The sequence below is a fragment of the Procambarus clarkii genome, chromosome 48, assembly GCF_040958095.1.
Source record: "Procambarus clarkii isolate CNS0578487 chromosome 48, FALCON_Pclarkii_2.0, whole genome shotgun sequence".
NCBI lineage: Eukaryota > Metazoa > Arthropoda > Malacostraca > Decapoda > Cambaridae > Procambarus > Procambarus clarkii.
The window spans coordinates 6355708-6381940 of record NC_091197.1 but is presented as its reverse complement, the minus strand read 5'-3'; the positions used below and the strand labels follow the sequence as shown (position 1 = coordinate 6381940).

The following is a 26233-nucleotide window of genomic DNA, read 5'->3' as shown; positions in this document are numbered from 1 at the left end:
CTTGTTGGAATTAGCTCCAGGGAGCACCCAAGTGACTTTAGGTCAAGAAAAATTAAATACTGTACAGTACATCATTCTGAATCTGTCCCTCGGTTGCTCCAATTTCTTTCCTTTTTGTGCAGTCTTTTTGATGCATTCTTGGGTGTCTTGGCAACAAGTGAAGCTGCTGACTTCAAAGGCTTCGTCATAGCGATGGTACTGCAATCTGGCAATTGGAATAGTGCCCAGCTGGTACTTCACAGCAAGAATGGACACCATATAATTTAAATTTTGCTTGGAGGATTACCTAATTGTATTATAGCAAGTTGGTATCTAAATGGTTGGTTGAATTTAAGATCTGATCCTCTCTCTTCCCCAGACCTGTACTTGCAGTTACTGGTCATGGTGAGTAAACAAGTTATTAGAATTGGGCAGGCATATAGTATGTCTGTGGAACTACAGTATACTGACTGCCAGTTCAAGGAAGCAGCCCAGGTACCGTCTCTGAAATGCATGACCATTTGATTTAATTCAATGCCATATATTTGTGTTGGATTTGATTGTCAAAGTTTTCCCTTATTGTTAACACTACAGTTAAGTATACACCAGCATCTTTAAAACTAAACAACTATAATTAAACATTTGTTTTAAAACCGTTTCACTGTGATCCCAAGATATTTATAAATTTGCTTCCTTACTTCTTACTACAATCTTAATAGGAATACAAGTGACATGAATAATCAGCTACACACTACAGTTCCATTATAGCTTTATTAGTGTATATACTTGTACATGTATGTTACTGCTTCCACAGTGCATAAATATTTATAGCATTTATTGCATTAATATTATTTGTCCTTATTTTTAATTAAAAAGCCAAGGAAACACGAGTCGTGGTTTTGTACCGCTGTACAATGATGACAATGTATACAATTTGAAAATAAAGAAATCACCAAGGTATGTTTTCCAGTATGTACATGAAAATGTAATTCCAAATGAAATATCAATCAAACACTGAACATCTTAATACACTACTAATGTCTTTCCAACACAAAAGTGAAATTAAACAAACTTAGATTTACTGCAAATTGCATAAATGTTTCAACTATTAAACATCGAAATACTGTACTGTATACAGATAACCGAGTTTACAACAATAATAAGTAAAAGATAATTCAAGGTTGTCATTAAACAATGCCAAGTGAAGCTTAAAGTTATCACAAAATTCATCTGAGAATAACATGTAAAACTGCAGTTTTGCCTTTTCATAAATTATGTGCATGAAAAGTTTTGTGTACTTTATTAAATAGTTCCACACTGAAGTTCTACAATAAAACACCAGTGAAATTCCAATTGCAAAATTACATTCACTTTACAAATCTTTGTTTCGTGAAAAATGGTTCTTAAATGACAGTGTATGAAGGGCAAAATAAATTAATATTTGTACTATATAATCTAGGTCCACTATCCAAAAAGGTGTACATATATTCATACTTAATGTTTTGCAGTCCATTTCATTCTACTATCTGAAAATTGGCCCCAAGTATATTTATGAGATAATAAACATTGTGCCCTAATAACACACACCATTAACTCTGCCCGAAATGCTATACGAGTTAGTAGCTTTGCAAGAATGTACAAATACCAATCTTACGTAATCTCACCAACCCATTGTACCTTCCTGTAAATAATCATTATTATTATTATTATTATTATTATTATTATTATTATTATTAATATGCTGAAATGCCATCATCTGAAAATATAATTTACACAATTTAAACTATAAGAGTACATATCTAATAATTCACCAAAGAACAAATACTTTATAAAATCTGGATGGGAATTTTTCCTCCAAATGACAATATCTTCATCACATAAGGCAAATTTCCTTGACCATGAGAGCATAATCATGAAAAGCAACAGTCTACAGCACAAGCTGGAATTTTCACAGAAAACAACAATAAGGGATGTGAAGAATTGGAGAAAAAGATTTCAGGTCTTAACAAAAGAACCAGCGTGGAGACCAGAGTTAAGAGATGGCAGGCCACAGGTAACACTGGGGATGACATAATAGTCACAGTGAAAGAGGGTAAAACACACCTGGAGGAATAATATGCAACAAAATCAATAGCACCAGACTTCTTAATGGTCCAGGACAAACCTAAACATCGTCGCTTCTCCATCATCTGAGTTGTGGTTTGGTCAACATTAATATCACGATTATTACAGGAGACTGCAGAGGCACTTCGTCTCCTGCTAACCAAAGTCTTCATTAAAACATTTGACTGGAAACCTCCTGGTATTTGGGGAAAAGGCAAAAAAAAAATATGTATATAAATAAAAAAAAAAAAAAAGACAGACGCACTAAATAAAGGCCAGTGTCACTGACAAGTATTCATTGTAAAATGTTGGAAAAATGAATCAGGTTGAGCAATTGAAAATAAACGTTTGAAACAAACAGGCAGCATGGATTTAGAAGGGAAAAGTCATGCCTGACAAACTTGATCAAGTTCTATGACAAGATTGCTAAAATATGAATAGGAAAAAGAAGGCTAGGTAAATTGTATTTTACTAGATTGTCAAAAAGTATACGATGTGTGTCATGAAAGACGAGTTCAAAATGGAGAAGCAAACAGGGATAACTAGGGAGACACTGAACTGAGTAGGTGACTACCTTACCCAAATGAGGCTTCTAGTTGGAGGAACGTAACATGTAGAGTTTCATAAGGATCGGTCCTGGGACCCCTGCTGTTCTTAATTTATGTGAATGACCTACCAAAATAAGCGAGCTTGTACACGTCAGTGTTTACAGACGATGCAAAGCTAATAAGGAATGTAAAAACAAAAAACAGCAGAAGGTTACAGGATGACCTTGACAAACTACAGGAGTGGGCAAACAAATGGTTGTTAGAATTGAATCCCAAAAAGCCTAAGATAACAAAGATGGGAAAGGTATCTACACCATAAGGCGCAGGCAACTACAGGAGTTGGAGAGAGAGAGAAAAGGATTTGGGAGTGGATATACAGTAGTACTCTCCAGACACAAACAGCATAACATCAGCAGCATATAGTATGCTGGCAAAGATTAGAATGTTGATTAGAAACCTAAACCAAGGCTCTTTCAGTGCAATCTACATAGCTTTTGTTAGACCAATATTGAAATATGCAGCACCATCCTGCAATCTGCACCTTGTGAAGCATAAAACAAACTGAAAAAGTACAAAAATTTGCAACAAGCTTAGTGCCAGAACTAAGAGAACTGATGAATCAGTTCTGACGAATCGGTAGGTTAAAGGAACTAGACCTTGCAATGCTGGAGGAGAAAAAAAAACAGAGGAAGGCAGGGGGGTGAGCATGATTGCAACATAAAGATACTGAGGGGAATTAACAAATTAGACAATGACAGCCTCTTTTAAATTGAGAGAAAGAAGGATGACACGACATAAGTGGAAGCTGGAAACACAAATGAGATGAAGAAATCAGCTTAAAGAAAATAAGGAAGTTCTCAAACCCTGTAAATGGGAAACAAATGCAATACATTGAAAGAAGAATTTGAGTAAGCCATCTCCATCCACAACTTTAAGGCCAGATTCGACAAAGAATTTGAATATCAGAATAATTAAATTATAATGCAACAGGTACAACAAGGTTAGACCTCAATTCTCCATAATCACCGACAGGTAAGTGCATATAATTAAGAACAGTAGTGTAAAATGCTTCACATACAAGGACCTTATTATGTTCATATAAGAGAGAGAGAGAGAGAGAGAGAGAGAGACAGAGTTAGCTGCTTATAAAGGGAAAAGGACAAAGCGAAGTGAAGGTGGGGGTGAGGCCATGTGTGATGAATTAAGTATTTTAGAAAACATATTTTTCGAGTAGTAATTTATTAAGTGGCAATGAAATGCTGAAATTTCTTTGATTCTGTTCAATGGTTATTGTAGCATTTGATAACTGCAGATTCTTCGCACTTTCTTCTGTCATTTTCTTCCATGATCATGAGTTTAGCATTCCCTAAATGTACGAGTTCTTAATCTGTGTGTGCCTGTGTGATACAAGTGTCATTGACAGAACACATACAGGTTTCGCTCGCTATATACTGTAAAAGTTATCAATCCCAGTGCAGAAAAATGCTTTTCTATCCCGAGTGTTTTGAACACACCATACCATTTCAACCCAAGTAAATTAAGGAACAGGTTCGATGAAGAAATCTTCAAAATAATGCACCAAGCCCGAAAGACTTTAAAGAAGTATCTGTAATATAATTTATATTGAACAAAAAGAGAGAACTCCCTTCTTTTCCTAGACACATCAATAATTAAAGATGGTGACATACTCAACAAAAAAATGTACATACAATTAACTTACAAAACTAATTCATTTACTTTAACTTGTATCATGATCACAGGGAGTTCTAGTGATGACCAAACCACACATTAGAAGATAAAGAAGCAACGACATTTCGGTCCGTCCTGGACCATCATCAAGTCATCACATGACTTGATAATGGTACAGGACGGACAGAAACATCGTCGCTTCTCCATCTGCTGTGTGGTTTGGTCATCATGTCTTCAGTCACATTATTGTGGCTCATCTTCTGCACAGGGACTTGTTCTTTCAGCCTGCGACTGAAAGAACAAGGCACAGCTACAAAAACACTGCCAACATGTGGTCCAAAGTTAAACAAAACAGGGTGGGAAATATGATGGTCCCTTATTAATGAAGAGATAGGCAAAGGGTAACTGTGAAGAGTTCTTGAAACCTGAAAGAGCAAGAAGCCACCATTATAAACTGCAGAAAAAATGATGGAGGAAGAATAAATTGCAAAATAGTAGATAGCATATGCCAGAACTACTACAAACTTTAAAAGAATTTAAGAAAATATTAGACACTTGTGTATATATATATATTTTCCATGTGAAAAGATATCAAGGATTTTTCTTCAATATTATGGCATGATTTAAACCCATGTGATGTTTTGGGCTAGATATGGTTTAATTAGTAATCCAAACCGAAGTAGGTAATAGTTGTCCCAAAAAACCTGCCTGTTGCACTGTCAATTTTGTTGCATGTCCCTTCAGGTAAGTCACACACGGTGAAAGTTACAGGAATCTGCACGTATATTCATCTCCTCGGGCACAGATAACATCAATAATTACGGCACACTTCTAGACCACCAAATGTGCTGAACATATTCTGTATTGACAATGGAAGAGAATGAAAGGACAAAAATTGGAATTATGCCAATGTTTCATCATAAGTGTTCTTACATAAAAAAAAAAAAAAGAAACGAAAGGCAAAAATTGGGGCAAAATTACAATGGGCTCATCTTCAAGCATTATAATTCTTCAGCAAATGTGTCACTACCATATACATGTACGGTACAGGTATTTATAATTCTTTCAGTTTGGTTTTGCTATATTAGATTTGATGTTGGTTAATTGCTAAAATATTTATTGAAGAGTGTATGCAGAACCTTACTCAAATTTAAGAGAATGTAGATTACATTAAAATAAAGACAACTGTGAATTTCACTATACTGTAGTTCAAACTCATATTAACTTTTAAAACTCTCTGCAAGCTGAAGCTCCACATAATGTATTGAATTTACACATAAATGTCATACTTGTACTTCATCCAATTCTCCAGGAAAGAGCTGTGTGAGGTTTCTTTCATTCTATCTTAAGATCACATCACATTCCTCCATGTCAACCTTTCTCTCATCAACTAAACCCTGCCCCATCTTTTGGAAATGCCTTATAGCAACAAGAAAATGTATTGACTGCAGGTCATCGCATGTCAATATTGTGATTTATACAATTATTAATGAGAAACTGAAACATTACTTACAAAGCAAACAATTATGACTGAGGACATTTATTGTAAGAGACAAGTGAATGGTATAAAAACAAACATTACAAAATTATTGAGGTAAATAAAAGTCTGTTAAAACATATAAAAGTAGATGTAATAGAATACTTAAAATTGCAAAGAAAAATGAATCAATGATGATGATGGAATTTGTAAAGAGACCAATACATTTGAGCATATTCAGTTAAATGATTCATGACTAACCTATGCCAGATTGTTACAACGAGTCTACAGCCTTCATATTACACACACACACTGTACCAAGAATGGCAGTGATGCACACTTTTGTAAACAGTGCAGCAAGACCATCAACTTCTCATATTCTTACCTTGTTTCTAAGGAAACATTCTGGCATAGCCAATGGTATACCTCCTTCACAATCACAGAATTCAATTGGCTTACATGTTTATATGTAATGCCTAAATGGTTTTCCCTTATTGGGAACAGGAAGACTGTTAAGTTTATTGAGGTTTTCCCTAAACCAACAACTCTCCTTTCCCCCAAAATATAATCTACATCAGTGGCCTAATTCCTGTGTACCTATTTGGTGCAAGGTGGACAGAAGCATTAAGTTTAAGGGAACATACCCAAACATTTCATCCTGTGCAGAAATTTAACCCGGGACCATTTGGCTGTGAAAAGGTTGTACTACTTCAAAATAATATAATATCACTACACTTAAATAGTAACTTGTTACATGGTGCTCTAATGGCAATGTTACACACAGATAAAACATCCAATATTCTTTTAGATATAGTCATTCCTTTATAAGGACCACTTTACATAATTTTCCCCAAACATGCCAATAAAGATTTATGACTTTGATTAAAACCACAGCTCAAGGTTTGTTTTAACAGTAGATGATTGTGTTTTATTTTTTCAAGCAAATTCTTTGAACTATCATTATGTTGTGTCATTAAACAAGATTAATAATAAAATACTGTATAGTAATTGTATTTATGTAAATAAGAAGCCACGACAATCATAATACTGCATTTAGTAAAATTATAAAAGTGAATAAAATATATAATATATGCATATTCAGTAATCAACAGGCATTTTTTTTTTTACCAAAACAATGGATATGAAACATCACAACAAAGTACAAGAATTTGGGGAATTTAGCTAATGTCCCCTAATGCAATTCCTAAAAGGCATAGTAATACATAAAAACTTAATGGAATAAATCACAAAATATACAGGAATTCTACATTACATACATTTATGAAAAATTATAAAAATCACCACCTTCCCAATTGTTTTAATCAGATAAAAGACAAAACCCAAAATAGATACAGTATAGCAATAAGTAAGAAAAAGGTACACAGTGCTTTTGTAAAATTTCAGTAGGAAAGATACTTTATTTTTTTGGGGGGTGGGGGGAATTTTATTTATATTATTTCTGTATGTATAGTCCACCATTTTTCTGTTTCTCCAGAAATTTTTCTTAATAAAAAGTTGTATATTTCTCTACCATCTGAGTTGAGATGCCGCTATTTTCTAAGCTCTAGCACTTTGGTTGCTCTCTTAACCGTATCCTGCATGTTTCACCCAACACCATTCACCACCAGACTTAACCCTGCATTTTTATATGCATTTTTAAACCCCCATTGTTCAAGACTTTCCAGGTGGCACTGCCATGCACAGAGCTGCATGGCAGTTTCCATACTAATGACCTTGATAAATTTCCCATTCTCAATGCCCTCTTTTCAGCAATGTCCTTTTCTGATATTCAGGCCTAAGGATGCTAAATCACACTTTCAATGCCTTATCTATTGGCAGTGCCTCTAATCACTTGGGCTGGACAGTAGAAATACAGTCTCGCTTCATGCAGGTCAGCATTCAACCCCCAATCATCCAAGTGGATGGGTACCATTCCTCTCCCCATCCCATCCCAAATCCTTATCCCTTTTAAGTCGTAATGACTTGGAACTTTCATCCAATAATTTCCCTTCCCCTCTCACCCTAGGCTAACATTCCTCTGGTTTCTGTGTGACAGCTGGTTCCTGTGTTTGTCAGTGCTGGTTCATTTCCTTCCTGTGGTTATTCTCTTTGTCACTGCTGTGTTGTGGTTAAGTTCCCCCATTTGATAGTGGATCAGTTGATCAGCAGGGGATCAAGGGTGCTTCATTATTTCCCTGTACAAATTACGTGGCACGCCATTTGAAGTCACTTGCCATGGTGGGGTGTATTGCCACAGAGATCCTAGCGATGAGTGGTGTTCTAAGTGGACCATATGGGCTATGGTTAAGGTAGCAATAGAGGTAATGGATCAGAAAAAAAAAATGACACTTAATGCTGGATTTTTAAGCTAATATTCCACAAATATCCCCTACACCCCTAGCTTTATCCTGTTGTGCTCTTGTTTTCACTCGGAACAATGCCACTAAATTAACATGTGAAGTTGACACCTCAGCACAGAAAGAAACTTGATCACTACACATTGTTGAAAAGTTTTTAAAGAGCCTCAACTCAAGTGCTGCCTTAGACTTGCCCAATATGGCAGGCATGTGTTACTTGGTACACTAGGCCTTAATTACATCACAGTTTATTATTGATCAAAAATACACTCACACTATTGCTCTCACAGAAGTTATGTTTGTAAATACAGTAGCAGTACAATGACTGAAGAGTGAGGCTGTATAATAAACCAGCTCAACATTCTATTTCCTGTAAGTGTGAACAATGATACTGTCACCTACCAAACTAACGTCCATTACCGCTAGACCCATGCAATGTAATCTGACAATTTTCTTTGACTAAATTTAATTAAACCCTTGTATTACACTATTTTATAAAAAGTTATCAAAATTTAAATTCAAAATTATGTTCACAGGCATCTTCCTGTCCCCATAAGCTATTAACATTTACATGGCCAAAAGTTAACAAGGTTTCAAAAAGTTGATGTACATTCCTGAGGGCAGTTTTCTGTAGCAGCAGTATTCCTACAATATTTGGAGAGGAAGTTTTTACTTACATATGGTTAAGAGCGTCGAACCTTTGACTACTTAAGGCAGTTATTACACACCCGCACTGGATGGTCCCAACCACGTTCTTTAACTGGCCTAAGATTTGGAGAGCATTTGTTGCACACACCTTGACCACAAGCCCGACAATGATGTAAGGTTAATCTTGGTCCAAATTCCTTCTCACACACTATACACTTTGTTATAACTTCATCTGGAATCCAATACGAAGGTCGTGCACTGTCCTTTAGAAATTCTGTAGAAAACAAGCAAGTGATTAATACAAATGCACATCACTATGGTTACTAAAGGAAGTGCAGGGATCATGTTACTCATTTACTATAATGTTCAATATTACAATTAAGGCAGAAAAGCTACTGAAAATCTGGAAAATAATAAATGTAGTTCCAATATTCTTTCATGAATTCCACCCATGATGTTTAAAATGCTTTATCTGGTTATTTTAACTTTCTACTTGACCAGTTAACAGTCTACTATTGTTAGCTCTAATACACCATTCACTTTAACACCAGTCTTCCTTTCACTCACGCAAAGATAACTCCAGTTCTTAAATTTTGAACAACTTTATCTTCCCAAGAGGGGAAACAGAGTATACTTGTGTGTAATGTTAATGTACTAGTACAAAGAGCAGGAAGATGGGAGCACATGCCTTTTTGCAGAGTACCAATACCAGGAGCAGGAAGGGAAGGAGAGAGCTCGAGCGTTTTGGTAGAGTACCGATGCACAAGATAGGGAAGGTGGCTGCTTGTGTGTTCTAGCCAAGTATCAGTACTAATAAGATTAGGAAGGGTAGAGTTCATGCATTCTGATAGTATACTGGTACCAAATGTAGTACAAGAGTAGCTTCTGTATTCTTTTTATGTATGGGTACCAAGAGTAGTACAAGGATTACTCGTACATTCTAGCAATGTATTGATAACAAATGGTCGTATGAAAGATACAACACTACAGTTAGAATTTAACTATCAGACAGTGTTGAATTTGTTAATAAACAAAATACAATATTCAGTGTTTTTATTTAAATATATTCCTTACCTATTGGATACTTTGCCACAGAAGCTAATGTTCCAGAGATCACTTCACTAACTTGCCGAGCACGGACTGTTCTCTCATCAGTAGCACAATCATTATCTGAAAAAAATAAAGATTATAAAACATGAATCACATAATTGCACAAAAATTAACTATTCTTTGAATCAGCTGTAGCCACAGTACACACATAAGTAATTAGTCCTCCATTTGTTGAATTTCTGGAAAATCTCATGCAAATTTAATTTGTATGAAATAAAGATTTAACGATTTAATGGCCTATATGGGCTGTACCCTGGTCATTATTTCCGGAGCACTGGTATTTCCGAAGTTAAGTGTCGGTAATTTGCAATCAAGGAACATCCGTGCACCATGTCAGCTCCAAATGTACTCATTGTGTCAGTGATGGCTGGCTGGTGGGTGGATGGGCAGCCAGGCAGGGATGGAGAGGCTGAAATGTAGGCAGGGAGGGAGCGGCAGGGAGGGAGCGAGGCAGGCAGAGGCTGCGAGGTAGGTAGGGAGGGTTATCTTGGTTATCTTGAGACGATTTCGGGACTTACCGTCCCCGCGGCTCGGTCGTCGACCAGGCCTCCTTTTTGTTACACACTCCCAGGAAGCAGTTGTCTAACTCCCAGGTACCTATTTCCTGCTAGGTAACAGAAGCATTAGGGTGAAAGAAACTTTTTGCCCATTTTTCTCCGCCACCACCTGGAATCGAACCCGGAACTTCAGGACTACGAATCCAAAGCGCTGTCCACTCAGCTGTCAGGCGCCCCATCCAGGGAGAGGATGGAGATGGATGGAAGAATGGATGGATGGATTGGTGGAGGGAGGGAGGGAGGGAGGGAGGGAGGGAGGGAGGGAGGGATGGATGGATGGATGGATGGATGGATGGATGGATGGATGGATGGATGGATGGAGGGATGGAGGGATGGAGGGATGGAGGGATGGAGGGATGGATGGAGGGATGGATGGAGGGATGGAGGGATGGAGGGATGGAGGGATGGAGGGATGGATGGAGGGATGGATGGAGGGATGGATGGATGGATGGAGGGATGGAGGGATGGATGGATGGATGGATGGATGGATGGATGGATGGAGGGATGGATGGATGGATGGATGGATGGATGGATGGATGGATGGATGGATGGATGGATGGAGGGAGGGAGGGAGGGGAAGGGGGGAGGGAAGGACAGAAGGATGGATGGAGGGAGGGAGGGAGGGAGGGAGGGAGGGAGGGAGAGGGAGGGAGGGAGGGAGGGAGGGAGAGGGAGGGAGGGAGGGAGGGAGAGGGAGGGAGGGAGGGAGGGAGAGGGAGGGAGAGGGAGGGGGGGAGGGAAGGACAGAAGGATGGATGGAGGGAGGGAGGGAGGGAGGGAGGGAGGGAGGGAGGGAGAGGGAGGGAGGGGAAGGGGGGAGGGAAGGACAGAAGGATGGATGGAGGGAGGGAGGGAGAGGGAGGGAGGGAGGGAGGGAGAGGGAGGGAGAGGGAGGGGGGGAGGGAAGGACAGAAGGATGGATGGAGGGATGGGTGTTGAGTTGAGGTGAAGCAGAGTGTATGTGTATGGAATGTATGGGGGGGAAGGTGTGTCGGTGGTGGGAAGGACCGGCTCACTCTGATAAGCCTAACACACTTGACCCACTTAACCAGATTTGTTTCTTAAATTTTGGATGTACATCATCATATTTATTTTTGGTTACAGATTTTGTTCAGTAATATTATTAGGATAATAAAAAATTATAAAACCAGCGTTAGATGTAATGAAACGCCATTTTCTGGGTGAGACTCGGAGGCTCCCCGGAGCTTACTAGGCTAATATGCTAATGTCAGACTTTGGCATCAGTCATGTGTATGGAGTTCTGTGGGCCTACCGGGGACCACGAGCCAGAACCTGGTCCCCTCAGAGAGGCACGGGGAGCATTGGTCCTATAGAAAACCCAGTGTGGTTGGAACCCAGCGGAACAAGGAAGGCCTCAGGAAGAAGCACGGAAGGGCCAAACAAAAATCCACAACCAATCCCCAACACACATCCATAGCATGAAAACTGCTGCAAAATGTCACCCCAGAACAACCAGACAGGAACACTTACCCCATAACATATACCCCCACCATCGTACCTCGTAACCTGGTGGAGGTAGGGCTTCTATCTGGACTCAAGCAAGGGCTAGACATGCACAAGAGTGGGACAGGATGGGTACAAATATGAGCTGCCTCGTATGGCCCATTAGGCCTGCTGCAGTCACCTATGTTCCGATGTTCGTATATGCGTATCCAAAAACCACTAACCAGCGCCTGGCCGAAGAGAAGCCAGACCGCATAAACTCACCTGCAAAACGTAGGCACGAACGTGTCATGACACAACATAGCCGAGAAGATTCCGGGAGCACTGCTAGTGGAAGAAGGCAGAACCGTACATGCAGGAGAAGAGGGTAGAAGCAACGGAGGAGCCCCACACCCATACGCAGGAAAAACCCCGCATTCGCCCCATAGCAGCAAACCAGAACACTTCCAGGAGCTACCGGGCATGGAATGGAGAAGAGCAAGAGGTGAAGCACCCGAGAGAAATGGGACACAAAACACCAGCATACATGCACACCGCCCGTATCAAAACATACAACCCCGGCGCATGCGGAGCAGGGATGCCAGACGTGGGTCGCCAGAAGTCGCGAGCTGAAGAAAGAAACCACGAATGTGACTAGAAAAGAGACAAAACAGCGTTGTTAACGACCGAATCCCGTATGAGAGTACACAGGGCAGCCGCCATCCACAGTCGAAAAGAGCAGGAAGGAGCGAAAAGAAACATAGCATAGCCTCCCAGTTTGGGGTACAAAGGTGCCCCTCCTTGTAGTCCAACCGGGCTACAAGGAGCCCAATCTGGCAACCCTGTGCAGCGCAGGACAGTGCACGCACTGCACGGAGAGAACGAGACAAACACGAAAGAACGAAACAGGACTGAAAAACTAAAAGCTTGGAGAAGGACCAGCAAGCCCCAGAAAGTACCGGAAGATGACAGATGTTCCAAGAATACAGAAGAAACAAAACCTTCCCAATCCTTCCAGAACAAAGAAGCAAACGTGAAGCACGAAGGCACGGAAGGCAAAGTCGCACCCGAGACCAAAAGTCATGCAGAACCTCGAGAAGAGGGGAAACATGACTGTGAAGGCCCGTCCCAAGATGAAGGGTGGAGAAACAGACCCACAAACAAGACGGAACCAAGGGACGAAGAACCGATCCTGGGGAGGGGCCAACTCCCAAAAACATGTACAGAGAGGGGGAGGGGGTGGAAGAAAAAACCCTGTTCCCTGTAACTGCAAGCACTGCCCAAAGGGCAGAAAAACTCAGGAGGGGTCCAAACATCAGCCCCTCACCAGCCCCGGGAACCCACAAGGCAGATCCCGGGGCCGAGCCGTTCCCCCCAAAGCCCCAGCCTCACAAGAAAAAGCAAAGGCAACCGGAAAAATACTAAGGAAGGGAGCCCACTGGCAGACTTATACAATATGGCTGAAGGAACAAGCTCGAATGCCCCCATCGCTACCCCGGAAGGGGAAAATCCCAGAGTCTCAAGACCAGCGAAGCCCCGACCCCGACCCCACAAAAGGTAAGGATCCGGATGCAGGGAGGGAGGGAGCCAGCCAGCCAGGGAGCCAGCCAGCCAGCCAGGCAGGCAGGCAGGCAGGCAGGCAGGCAGGCAGGCAGGCAGGCAGGCAGCCAGGCAGCCAGCCAGGCAGCCAGCCAGCCAGGCAGCCAGCCAGGCAGCCAGCCAGGCAGGCAGCCAGCCAGCCAGGCAGGCAGCCAGCCAGCCAGCCAGCCAGGCAGGCAGCCAGCCAGGCAGGCAGCCAGCCAGCCAGCCAGCCAGGCAGCCAGGCAGCCAGGCAGCCAGCCAGCCAGCCAGCCAGCCAGCCAGCCAGCCAGCCAGCCAGCCAGCCAGCCAGCCAGCCAGCCTCTCTGCCTCCCTGCCTGTGCCAATCCCTGCCAGCCTCTATGCCTCCCTGCCTGTGCCAATCCCTGCCAGCCTGCCTGCCAGCCAGCCAGCCAGCCAGCCAGGTAGCCAGCCTGCCTGCCTGACAGCCAGCCAGCCTCTCTGCCTCCCTGCCTGTGCCAATCCCTGCCAGCCTGCCAGCCTGCCAGCCTGCCAGCCAGCCAGCCAGCCAGCCAGCCAGCCAGCCAGCCAGCCAGCCAGCCAGCCAGCCAGCCAGCCAGCCAGCCAGCCAGCCAGCCAGCCAGCCAGCCAGCCAGCCAGCCAGCCTGCCTGCCTGACAGCCAGCCAGCCTCTCTGCCTCCCTGCCTGTACCAATCCCTGCCAGCCTGCCAGCCTGCCAGCCAGCCAGCCAGCCAGCCAGCCAGCCAGCCTGCCTGCCTGCCTGCCTGCCTGCCAGCCAGCCAGCCAGCCTGCCTGCCAGCCAGCCAGCCAGCCTGCCAGCCTGCCTGCCTGCCTGCCTGCCTGCCTGCCTGCCTGCCTGCCTGCCTGCCTGCCTGCCTGCCAGCCAGTCTGCCTACCTGCCAGCCAGCCTGCCAGCCTGCCAGCCTCTCTGCCTCCCTGCCTGTGCCAATCCCTGCCAGCCTCTATGCCTCCCTGCCTGTGCCAATCCCTGCCAGCCTGCTTGCTTGCCTTTCCCTCCCTCCCTAATTCTCCCATCCCCCCCTCACTACTTCCTTCCTGCCTACCTCCCCCTCCCTTTCTCACTAATTCTCCCTCTCTAATTCTCTCCCTCTCTCTCATACTGCTCCCACCTAAGCCACCCACCAGTCAGCAATCACTGACGCAATGCGTGCATTTGGAGCCGACATGGTGCACAGATGTTTCTTGATTGTGCAGATATGTAAAACAAAATTACAGAATGAACTCTCCAGCCTCGTGATAAACCAAAATAATAGGAATAATAGGCCGTGAATCTGCGAAATCACAGGGTAGAAGGCGGCAAACTGGACCATCTCCCACCCATCACCACGGGTGGGTGCGACGCTTGGCAGACCGCTTCCTACCCGAACTTTGTTCGTGTAGCATGACTCCCCAACCCCAATCGGGAAACTGGAAGTTTCGGATAACTAAAGTTCGGAAACCAAGTGGTGCTCTGTATAATAATATATATATATATATATATATATATATATATATATATATATATTTATATATTTATTTATTTATTAATTCGCACACACAAATTTGCCTTCCATTACTAACCTTCATTTCCAATAATTTGGCCATTTCCATTTTTGAAGCAATTTTTGCACACTCTCACTGGGTCCTCGCCCCATCCCATTTCAGGCACAGGCATCTTGACATCTGAACAGCTATCACAAAACCCTTCACCACACTTGCGACAATGGTGAATGGTGTCAAGAAGCTCTCTGCACATCTTACAATGCTAGAATAAGAAATGGAATTAATTCTATTGTTAAATAAAGATATAGTTTAGATTCAGAATATTATGTAATGGTATGCCATGGCAGTCAGGTTATGGACTAAATACAGAGAACAATTATTAAATGAAGAAATCCACAAGGGCCGTGATGAGGATTCGAACTTACGTCCAGGGATGATTCTAGACGCGCCTATTGTCGATTGTGCCACGACATGGTAAAAGAAATGCAACTGGGAGTGCTACTGTTCTCACACATATTCCACAGCCTCTCCGAGACACAAACCTGTGTAAAACCCTGGTTTGTCTCTCAGAGAGGCTGCGGGATCCGTGTGAAAGCAGTAGCACTCCTGGTTGCAATTCTTTTCCATGTCGTGGCGCAGTTGACTCAGGCGCGTTTGGGATCATCCCGAACGTAGGTTCGAACCCTCATCATGGCCCTTGTGAATTTGTTCATTTGATGTATCACGCTATTGTGATTTTTGTGTGTAACAATTATTATTTTAATTAATGAATATAAAGAAGAATGACAATATCATACATTATCTTCCAAAATCAAGTAATAAACTAACTGTGCACAAATGATTTGGTGTCCAATAAGCTGGATTAACTTGGTTTGTGAGCCAGGACGAAACGACTTTTGCTGGAGGAGCCGATATTGTTGATAGAGCCGATCCCAGAGCCGCCACACCTTCCAGAACCTTGGAGTGTTAGGTTTGTTTATTAAGCAATTAAGATAACAAAAATTAATTACAATTTATGAAATTGCTACAGAAACATTGCTATGAGAGACAAGTAATGAAGAGGGTTTAACACCAAACTACAACACTTCTTAAAATGCCAGTACCATTACAGTATATACCTGTCTTCCAGCATGTGCTGCCCCTCCAATGATAGTGCCAGACCACACATGCTGATACTCTTCTTTCACCACACATCTGTCAGGAGACTCGTTTCCATACCAGTACTGACGGCTTCGGTAGATTATCCCACACTTCTCACACTCCAACACATATCTAAGAGTTTAAGAGACCTAGCATGAAGCATTGATTACTTAGTAATTAGTTACTATGTTTAGGGATTATAAGCACGAACAGAAGAAAAATGTATTACATGCTTAGTCTGTATTGATAATTAAATAATCATTTAGAGTTCATTCAACTGCATAGTGATTTTTTTTTATAAAAATGAACAGTTAACTCCAACAGACGCTTCCTTTTATAAAAATACTGTACTAAATTAAGATATTTTGTTTGAAATCAATGCTAAAAGTGTGATCTGAAATATGCATCTTGAGAGAGATGCAAGTCACAAACTACTCTTGTATGTACAGTTCCAACATTCGACATAAACCTGCAGACATGTTTGTGAATGATCTGCAGAACTCTCCAATACCTTTTTTTTAGGGCAATTAACATTGTTCAATAAAGAAAACCAATATAAAATTTGACAAGTGTTGAAAAGTGAGTCAAATATAAGTATGCTGTACTATACTGCCAAGAACAGCAAAGATATTTCTTTGATTTTATCTAATGTAAATATTTAAAATTTAATTAACAGATTAGCCAAATTACACAGTTAATGGCAGAGAGCCATTAACTGTGTAATTTGGCTTGGTGTTCTTTCTTCCTTGTTTAATTTAGTAAACTATGCACTCTCTTCCATGAGATTATTCCAGCCATCACCAACTTACAAAAAGCACTTCCTGCTAGATTATCTATACCTATCCTTCTGTTGTTAAAACAATGACCTCCAGTTCTGCTGATTTACAATAACAAAATCTTCATCTTAAATCCATTACAATATTGCATATGGTTATCAAAGCCTCTCTTTTGCTTCTATCTTCCAATTTCAGCATTCCAGAGACCTAATTCTTTCCTTATAAAACTATTTCTTAAACATGGAATCTATGGATCATTATGAAGGCGTGTTATGTTATTATCATAGTATTAATTTGATATTGCCTCCAATTTTAAATCAAATTAAGTGTAGAGAAGCATTTTAACAAAATTTACGCTCAGCACTGTAAAAGTTCTTTAGGCAGTTACAAGCATATCACATCTGCAGTTTTTCAATGATTTCCTTGCACAGATACATTTGAAAAGTTCCCTGAAGCACCGGTGCCTAAAATTTCATCCTGCCAAACTGTACATTCATCCTTTCAACAACACTAGGAGTTATACCTTTGAGAGCCACTGCATGCAATTGCTCAGAAAATAAAGCTGTGACAACACTGTTCAACAAGAATTAATGGAGAAATTAGAATACGAGAATAAGTAATAAGCATTATGTCAGTATTATAGCAATTCCAATCCTGACACTGGCAATTGCAGCCAAGCAGTGCTGTTGATGTGCAAACTTTCACAGTAATGAAAAAGATGATGAGACTAATATTTTTTTAGTGATATACTCACGAAATGTGTTGTATTTTTTTTTTGTGATGACTTACTACGTATCATGCTCACTGTCCTCTGACCTCCACGTGTATAAAGAGTTTTATTGACATCATCATATGACTATTTAGCTATAAAATATTTAATAAATCTGTTAATTAACAGAATTTCCATATTTACCCTGCCCATGCATATTTAGCAAGGCCAAGCCATGTATTGTCTTTAGCCGATGAAGTCTTGGGGACTACAATTCGTCTCTCTCCTTCACTGTCACATTTCCGGCACAGGAACACCTGAAAAAATTTGAAGAAAAGTATAGTTTGAAGTGAATTTTCCTTTTTTTGTCAGAAATTTTACAACAGATAATTACTGTATCTGGCTAATGCAATGTATTGCCCTTACTCTATTCACACACAAAAAAAACTTACAGTAACAGAGACGTAATACATACAACAGATTCAACTGTACCCATGTGGTTAGGATGGTTAGGAAGTCATCACAAGTCAATTCAAGCTTAAGAAATGGGGCCAAAAAAGCTGGAGCTCAATTCACACATACACAACTAGGAAAGGCTGATGTAGTAATTCCAGAAAAATGATTCCCATGTTAGACTGACTTTCTCCACCAAGTCAAATACACACAGTATTATATTTATTTAAATAAATACATATTTGAATTTATGTATGATATTTACACAATGTTATGAAGTACAAAACATCACAGCATACTTTAAATATACTAAAAATATTGTAGGAATTTATTTGCTCACATAAAATACAACTTTGGTTTTTCTGTCCACTTTCTTATTTTGTCTTTTTTATTCAGGTACATCACATTTTAACCTAATAAGATCCTCCTCAAGCTCCAGAAGTCTTGCTCATTTGAGAGATCACCCTTGGTCTATAACTTACGACATTTTTCACCAATTCCCAATACATACTGTACGTGTGAAATACAACTTACGTACTACTAACAAAGTCTTGCAGTAATTACCTTGTTCTCAAACTGATGGTGATATTTACACTGGCGTTCAGCTTCATGGTCCTTAGAGCCGTCGTCATGTGTTGCATGATTCATGAAGAGACAGCAGCGGGCCTGACAAGCTGCACAAACACTTGTGCAGGTAAAGTATTCATCTGGAAATGCAGGTTCGCTACTCTGGATCTGCCCACTAAATTTTCTATTTATAGTCTGAAAGTGGAAATAATTTCAATACTATTTCAAACATTACGATGTACAAAATATGAAAGTATTATGTACGGCATATTGAATGAAGTCTAAATAGAAGGCAGAAACTGTCATAAAGACAAGATTGCGTCTCAAGACCTTGCACCCAATGAAATTAACAGGTAAATTAAAAAAAATGACTAGAAAAATTGCAATGTTTCCTTAAGTCGAGATGATCTTTCCCTATCCTGTCAAACCCTTCCTCCGAATAGACAGTACATTTTAATACTAAATGTAATAAGTACATTCCTGACTGTCTGCATAGTACATAAATACACTTAATTTTGCTGTTACATTTACCTCCCCATATATTCTTCTCATTTTCTGTTAATACACTCAAAATTTTTAGGTTGATGTTTTCGTGTTTAATATACACAAGTTTTAAAATACAAAGAATTTCTTTTTCAGCTTTATTAAACAATAGAGATTTTATACAAAATTTGAAAATATCCTGAGTTACTTTATAATTTAATGAAAGACTTCAGTTTTGTTTTATTAGTTTTATAAAATTGTAATATCAATATAGCTATAGGTTAAGTACTAATTGTAATTAAGAAGCAATAAATGCTATTTACATGCTTGTCCTCCTACACTCCCAAGGTTAGGTTAGGTCGTGGTTTTCTATACAGCTTTTCAGGTAAACTCTAATATTCACAATATTTGGGTGCGATATTGGTGATTAAGTGTATTTATGTACCATGCTTATTGTACTCAGGATTGTACTTATTACATTTAGTATAAAAACGTACTGTCTATTCAGAGGATGGGCTGATCCTGTCACAGCTGGATAGTCTTGTTGGCTGTGTCCTCATGCCAAGTAGAGATTAGAAAGGTTTTGAGAATTCATGAGTGAGCTCTTAATAACTCTAGGATGGGGCCCAGTTTCTCTTCCATATCTTTTTTTTTTTTTTTTTTTTTTTTTTTTTTTTTTTGAGATATATACAAGAGTTGTTACATTCTTCTACAGTCACTAGTACGCGTCGCGTTTTGGGCAGGTCCCTGGAATACGATCCCCGCCGCGAAGAATCGTTTTTACAACCAAGTGCCCATTTTACTGTTGAGTTAAACAGAGGCTATAGTTAAGGATTTGCGCCCAGTAAATCCTCCCCGGCCAGGATACAAACCGATGACAAAGCGCTCGTGGAACTGCCAGGAGAGTGTCTTACCACTACACCACAAAGACTGAGGTCACAGTATGACTTTGGAAGATCGTTTGAAATGATCCTTGTAATTTCGGTACAGAGTGCCACCTAGTTGTTGCTATCATGATGATATCCATTATGGACTTATGAGTTTGTCTTGGAAGGCATCAGAATGATTTACACAGGAGCTTTTTAGTCACTCAAATTCTGATTTTCTCTCTCTCTATTCCTGTGTGAACCGTACAACAACATTTTACTACACCCCTCAATCTGCATAACAGTGGAAATGCTTGTTAGTTCTGTCATATGTTAATACTTACTTCTAGCATATCAAGGACAATTTTAGGTCGGCGTGGTGATCGGATACCATTGTTCTGTAGTTCTTCAATCACAGCGTTTCTAATTCGCGTGAAGTCAGTTTCACTTCCATTGTTGCATTCACCAATATAATGTAAGCTGTTAAACCCATCAATTTTGAGGTTTTGTCTGGTGAAATTTTCTTTCAACTGCTCTTCTGGTTTTTGGCCCGCCTCTGAAACAAGTAAATACCATTCAATAAACTTTTGAATTTTATAAATTATATCAACCCCTTACTCAAAATTATATATTTCCCATAAATGAAGAACAGCAAAATATTTACAGCCACCCCTCTAAGCATTTGAAGTGCTAGCTTTATTAAAGCAAGCCTTAAAAATATGGCAGACAAAATATAAAAACCACCTTTCTCATCAAAGTCTTCTAGTAGCTTCTTAAGGAAAGAATCCACTAATCACAAAGACAAGATTCATGAACATAAAACCATCAGAAACCAACATATTGTATTCTATTTATTTTTGTTTATATAGTTGAATTACAGGTTTCTGGGAGGGGCTCTCCTCAAGCTCCTCAAAACTATAGCACTGGGACTGCCAACCCTCAGGGACTCACACCAGGCCTCCAAGACGAACTCGAGCCTACCAACAGCCAGCATCAGAATCTGGTTTTCTAAGAAGCATAGTAGCTTCTGCAGATCAGAAATCAAGCCAAAACCAAGAAAAAAGCCCACCAGAAAGTATTACAAGCACATTAACATATGCAACTCCTTGAAGGAAATCAATAGCCCAGAGTAAAATCTGGCAATCATTGTTGGCATGGCAAACACCTCAGCCATGACCACCACAAGATGGCAGCTCAGGTCAACTACAGTCCCTACCAGCTGACAACTTCACTCACTCGTGTGGTCAGCTAAAGTTGCATATCTCTGCTGGGCTCACATTCAATGTCAAGCTTCCAGACAAGTAGTGTTGGCTATCCTTAGAATGCTTGGTAGGGAACTTTTGCGGGTTGCATCCTGGAAAAAATCAGTAATTGATTTAGCAGGACCTTAATAAGCCTAACCCGCTTCCTGTCACCAATATTGAAAACCAAAACATTAAAACAATGCTGGTTTAAAGACATGTCTGACAGACACGTTCAATTTTAGAGATATAAGGTTACTCTGAAACTAGTTTAATTTAATTAAAAACTAACACTGTCCCGCTAGAAAGATTTCAATCTAAAGGCCAGATGACTGCCAGTCCATCTTACCACTTGGTAATTTTATGGCTGAAAAACAAATACTGTATGTATATAAAAATACGGATATACAACAAATAGCACATATTTACCATGTGTTATGCTTTCTCAATAAAAAATGCTCCAGGAAATAATGAAGAAATGATATGGTGATGTGATTGATTTGGCAGACTATGTCTTAGCGTGTAGGCCATTAAAGCACAGGTCTGGTGTGATAAATGTATCATGATCTTGACAGTTAATCATGAAGTTAATTTGTAACTGTCCCTTTTATACCATCAACAATATACTGAATATAAAAGAAAAAACTAGTGTTGAATGTAATGAAAAATGAAATGCCATTTTCTGGGTGAGCCCCAGAGCCTCCCTGGAGCTACTGGGCTAATGTGTGATATATTAGACCAGAACATTGGTCTTTGGAGTTCGACCTACTGGGGACCACGAGCCAGAACCTGCCCCCTCAGAGATGTTGCAGGGAGCAATGGCCCTGGAAAACTCCCCTATGATTGGGACTTGCATTATCTGCCATCGACTGGGGTTAGGCACCCAGAAAGGAAGGCATAACAAAACAAACCCCACATGGTAAGAAAAATACAAAGAAAAACTGAACAGAGAGGCAGAACTCCCTCCAATCCCATGAAAACAAGCATATAACCAAATGTCACACTCCACTGCCACATCACTCGCCCGCACAGCCCTCTCTTCCCCGAGAGGGGGATGAGGGAGCCCCGGAACTTCCTGCACCGGCTACCTAGTACTCCAGTTCGGAAGCTAAGCATCAAACAACACGAAAGACTGTCGACCAGAGGGAGGGAGGGTTGCTTGGTATTCTCCAGGTCTCACCCAGAAAATGGAGTTTCATTACATTCAACCCTGGTTTTCTTTGGGGATCCCCTAAGGCTCCCTGGAGCTACATCACCAAAGAGAAGGAAAAGAGGGACTTACCCAGGAAGCTGCTGTCACATACTCCTTAACGCGAAGTCAAGACAACTGGCTGCAACCTGCGACCCGAAGCAACACAGGAACTCCAAGGAGCAGGAACATTAACCAAATAATGGGCAGCCAGGACCTTGTTCAACCTCCAAAATCCCTGCGCCCATATATCAACCCAGGACATGTTGCCAAACATGACAGCCAATACAATAAAATTCCTAACATCATGGGGCACGAGGATAGACCGCAGGATGGCTACTTAATAACCCTGCGGACAACCCGGGAGACCCGAGCCCTGGAACATGGAATGAGGGAAACCGGATCAACCTAAAGCACATCCCCATCCACCAAAGCCGAAGTGCGCAGATAATGGAGAAAAGCCACAATCGAACTCAGTACTGTACATGATGCACCCCCAACCTGACCAACCAAGCATCGATGACCCCGAGGACCCCTCCGCCGAAAAGCAGCCGTCTTGTTCTTCACCAGAAAAGGAGAAGGCTACAACCTAACAAACAAACCACCAAGACGAAAAGACCTGAAACCCCTGCGCCGGAGGAGAGAATGAAGCTCACCGACCCAACCCCCAGAGGCCAATGCCAACAGAAACAGAGCCTTGGAAAAACATTTTGAAACGAAGAGGCCACCTTAATCCGATGACAGGAAACATAGCATAACACCTTGTCCAAGGACCAGGATGGCTCAGGTGGCACATGAGCAGGCTGGAGGTAAAACAAATCATGAGAAATCTTACAGAACGGGGCCGAAGAGACATCCACCCTGAATGCAAGCTGGAGTGGCTCCGCCAGTGCTGCACGATACGAGGCGACAGCATTATGCATCAAATGACAGTCCTGAAAAAGCCAAATTGAAGATAAACCCGTGTCAAAAAGACCAGACACGAAGAGCGGAGAAGAAGACAGAAGTAGCTGTGTACCAGACCGGTCCAACCCGCTGGAAGAGGCAGAGCCATGGAAAATGTTCTAGGTTCACACACCGAGCAAGCAGAGCCTGAAACCAAGGCTGGGCCAGCCACTGAGGGGCCACAAGGACTGCTTTCTTTTGGTAGGACTCCAACTGAGCCAGAACCCAAAGCAACAGTTGAACCAGGGGAAAGAGGTACAGGTAACCCCTGTACTGTTGGGGAAGAAAGCAAAGTTGAGGAAGTTGGGGAAGGGCGCCACATAGATTGGGAGACGCCGAGACCACACCGGTGCGAACAGATCCATATGTCTGGCAGAGCCAAAGGAAAGAGTCAGCATCAACAGTCCATTCTGTGGACAGGGGAATGAACCGAGACAGGCTGTCCACCAAGACACTGGACATTCCCTGAACATGAACCGCACGAAGAGCCAAACCCCGCGAAGCCAGTAGATAAGCCACTCGAAGCGACCAGCCCCAAAGAGAACCCCCCCATGGTTCAGGCAACAAACCACCAGAGAACAGTCCGAATGGAGCCGGACAGTCGAACCTTGAATGACCCGAACCATCCAAAGCAACAGCCAAACCGCTGTGAACTTCTGCACCGTGCTGTGAGTCTGACGGCAGGACGGACCCCATTGCCCCTGGTCGGCCTGGTAAGCACTGGTCACAAAGCCCCAGCCGAAAGACGACGTGTCTGTCAACACATCGAATGAGGGCTCAGGGAGGTGCCAAGGCACTGAACCCTGAAAACCACAGAGGAAAGCCAGTGACGCAGCAACCAATGCCAGGGCCCCCAGAGTACAAACCCAGCGATCGCAAGAGAAGCAGAAGGGGCATACCCGAAGGAACCAGAACAGACTGTCCAGCCAAACCCAACCCAGAGCGAAGACCTCTGGGTTGAGTTTGGCACAAAATTATTAGAAGTGGAACCATAGCCACACCAGGCAGACCCCCCACCAGACAAGAAAAACAAAAACATAAGAAAAACCCTGCAAAAGTACAATGTCCCTAGAGGAAACAGAAACAGGCCACCACATAGGAAGGCAGGCTGCATAACGCCTTGATGCCCCAACCGGCACGATACCACTCCCTACCCAAGGCCAAACAAGAGCCACGAAACCCCAGCTGGCTCTAAGGGCAGGGAAAATGTCAAGCAGCAAAAAGCCCTACGGAAATGGTTTTTCCAAATGCACCAGGGAAGGGAACCCTAACACGCAAGGGCAGTAATCACAGGGCGCCTAGGGAAGGATGTTCCAAAGCGCATGCAGCCCCAGCACTGATGAGGACACCTGGCCACCACACAACAACAACACTGCAGAGGTCGCCACGAAAGCAAACACCCCCTTGGAAATCGAGGATAGAGAAGACATCCACCCCGGACAGCATTACTGAAGAAACTGGAGTACTGGGTAGCCGGCACAGGAAGGTCCAGGGCTTGCACCTCTCAGGAAGGGAAGGGCTGCACGGACAAGCGGCGCAGCAGTAGTGTGACATTTGCTTGTCTCCTTGGAATTGGAGGGCATTCTGCCTCTCTGTTCTGTTTTTCTTTGTACTTTTCTTACCATGTGGGATTTGTTTTGTTATGCCTACCTTTCTGGGTGCCTAACCCTGGTCGATGGCAGATTAGGAAAACCCTCAACCACAGCATGGGGCCATGTTCTGGCTCGTGGTCCCAATAGGTCAAACTCTATAGACTAATGCCCCAGTCTAACATATCACACATAAGCCTGATAGCTCCAGGGAGCCAAAGGGACTCCCCACAGAAAATAAAGGTAAGCAACATTATATTCACTTAAAGTCACCTAATATGTTGCTAATTCTCCACTTTCTAAAATGAGCAATCAAATCAAACTTAAATTAAAATCTGTAACTGCATATACAAGTTTCTTCTACCACATTCAAATACACTAATACTGTTACTAAATGCAGGAATGAAAATACCTTCTATGAGAACACTGGTGTGTCTTGTGTCATGAAATATAAACACAGGAGGACCAAAGACACAGTCACACTCGGCTTTACGGGCTACTGCTTCCAAATCAGCACGAAAGTACCTGCAATATAAGGTTATATTAGACAAAAATGAAAATTAAATATATATGGAAAGTGACAACAGAACTTCACTCTCTTGGGAACAAGAAAATAAAGTCCAGCTTTATTATTTACCAGTTAAATGGGAGAACATCTTTCCATATGCACTTCTTTTCATATTATAACTGCAGAAACTTATTCTTCTGGATTCCAATAAGCAGAACTCAATTTTATTTGGTGTACGGAAGGGGCCCTTTGTAACTAGTTTATGAAGGACTATCATAACTTGTTTATCAACTTACTTTGTGTACGCTCTTGAGGCTTCTGCCAAAAACTTGTACATATCAGTGTTGAGCCTTTCCGAGCGTGTCCGGTAAATGATGACATCAGACACAGCAAGAACCTGTGAATATTAAAATGCAGTATTCATGTATGCCCTTTTTAACATCTCTAGTACAATTAATAGAGCAGCTGATAATAGAAGCCAAATAACATGGCTATGGTAGTGAAACAATATTGTCATTGTCTCTTCCATAAGAAATACAGTATGAAAGCAGTGATATCAAATCAACCAATACAATTTATTTTAAGTAAATACAAAATCAAGAAACCAGCAACAGCTTTCAAAAAAACCAGCAGTGAATGTAATTTAAAGTCATTTTCTGGGTGAGCCCCAGAGGCTCCCTGGAGCTTATCGGGCTAATGTATGTTATGTTAGACTGGGACATTAGTTATGGAGTTCAGACCTACCAGGGACCTGCGCCAGAACCTGGCCCCTTCAGAGAGGTTTCAGGGAGTA

At 41.6% G+C, this 26233-nt stretch overlaps 1 protein-coding gene across 1 annotated transcript in view; it reads right to left on the bottom strand.

Moving 5' to 3' along the window:
- Nucleotides 1-731: 731 nt before the first annotated feature.
- LOC123764706 (zinc finger FYVE domain-containing protein 1) overlaps nucleotides 732-26233 on the bottom strand; it is a 44154-nt gene continuing 18652 nt past the window's right edge. The window contains 10 exon segments of the mRNA XM_045752738.2: nucleotides 732-9075; nucleotides 9876-9971; nucleotides 15053-15236; nucleotides 15803-15931; nucleotides 16093-16246; nucleotides 17804-17916; nucleotides 18617-18814; nucleotides 20313-20524; nucleotides 25345-25457; nucleotides 25737-25837. Coding sequence (XP_045608694.2) covers nucleotides 8858-9075; nucleotides 9876-9971; nucleotides 15053-15236; nucleotides 15803-15931; nucleotides 16093-16246; nucleotides 17804-17916; nucleotides 18617-18814; nucleotides 20313-20524; nucleotides 25345-25457; nucleotides 25737-25837 — 1518 coding nt within the window. The 3' untranslated portion in view covers nucleotides 732-8857.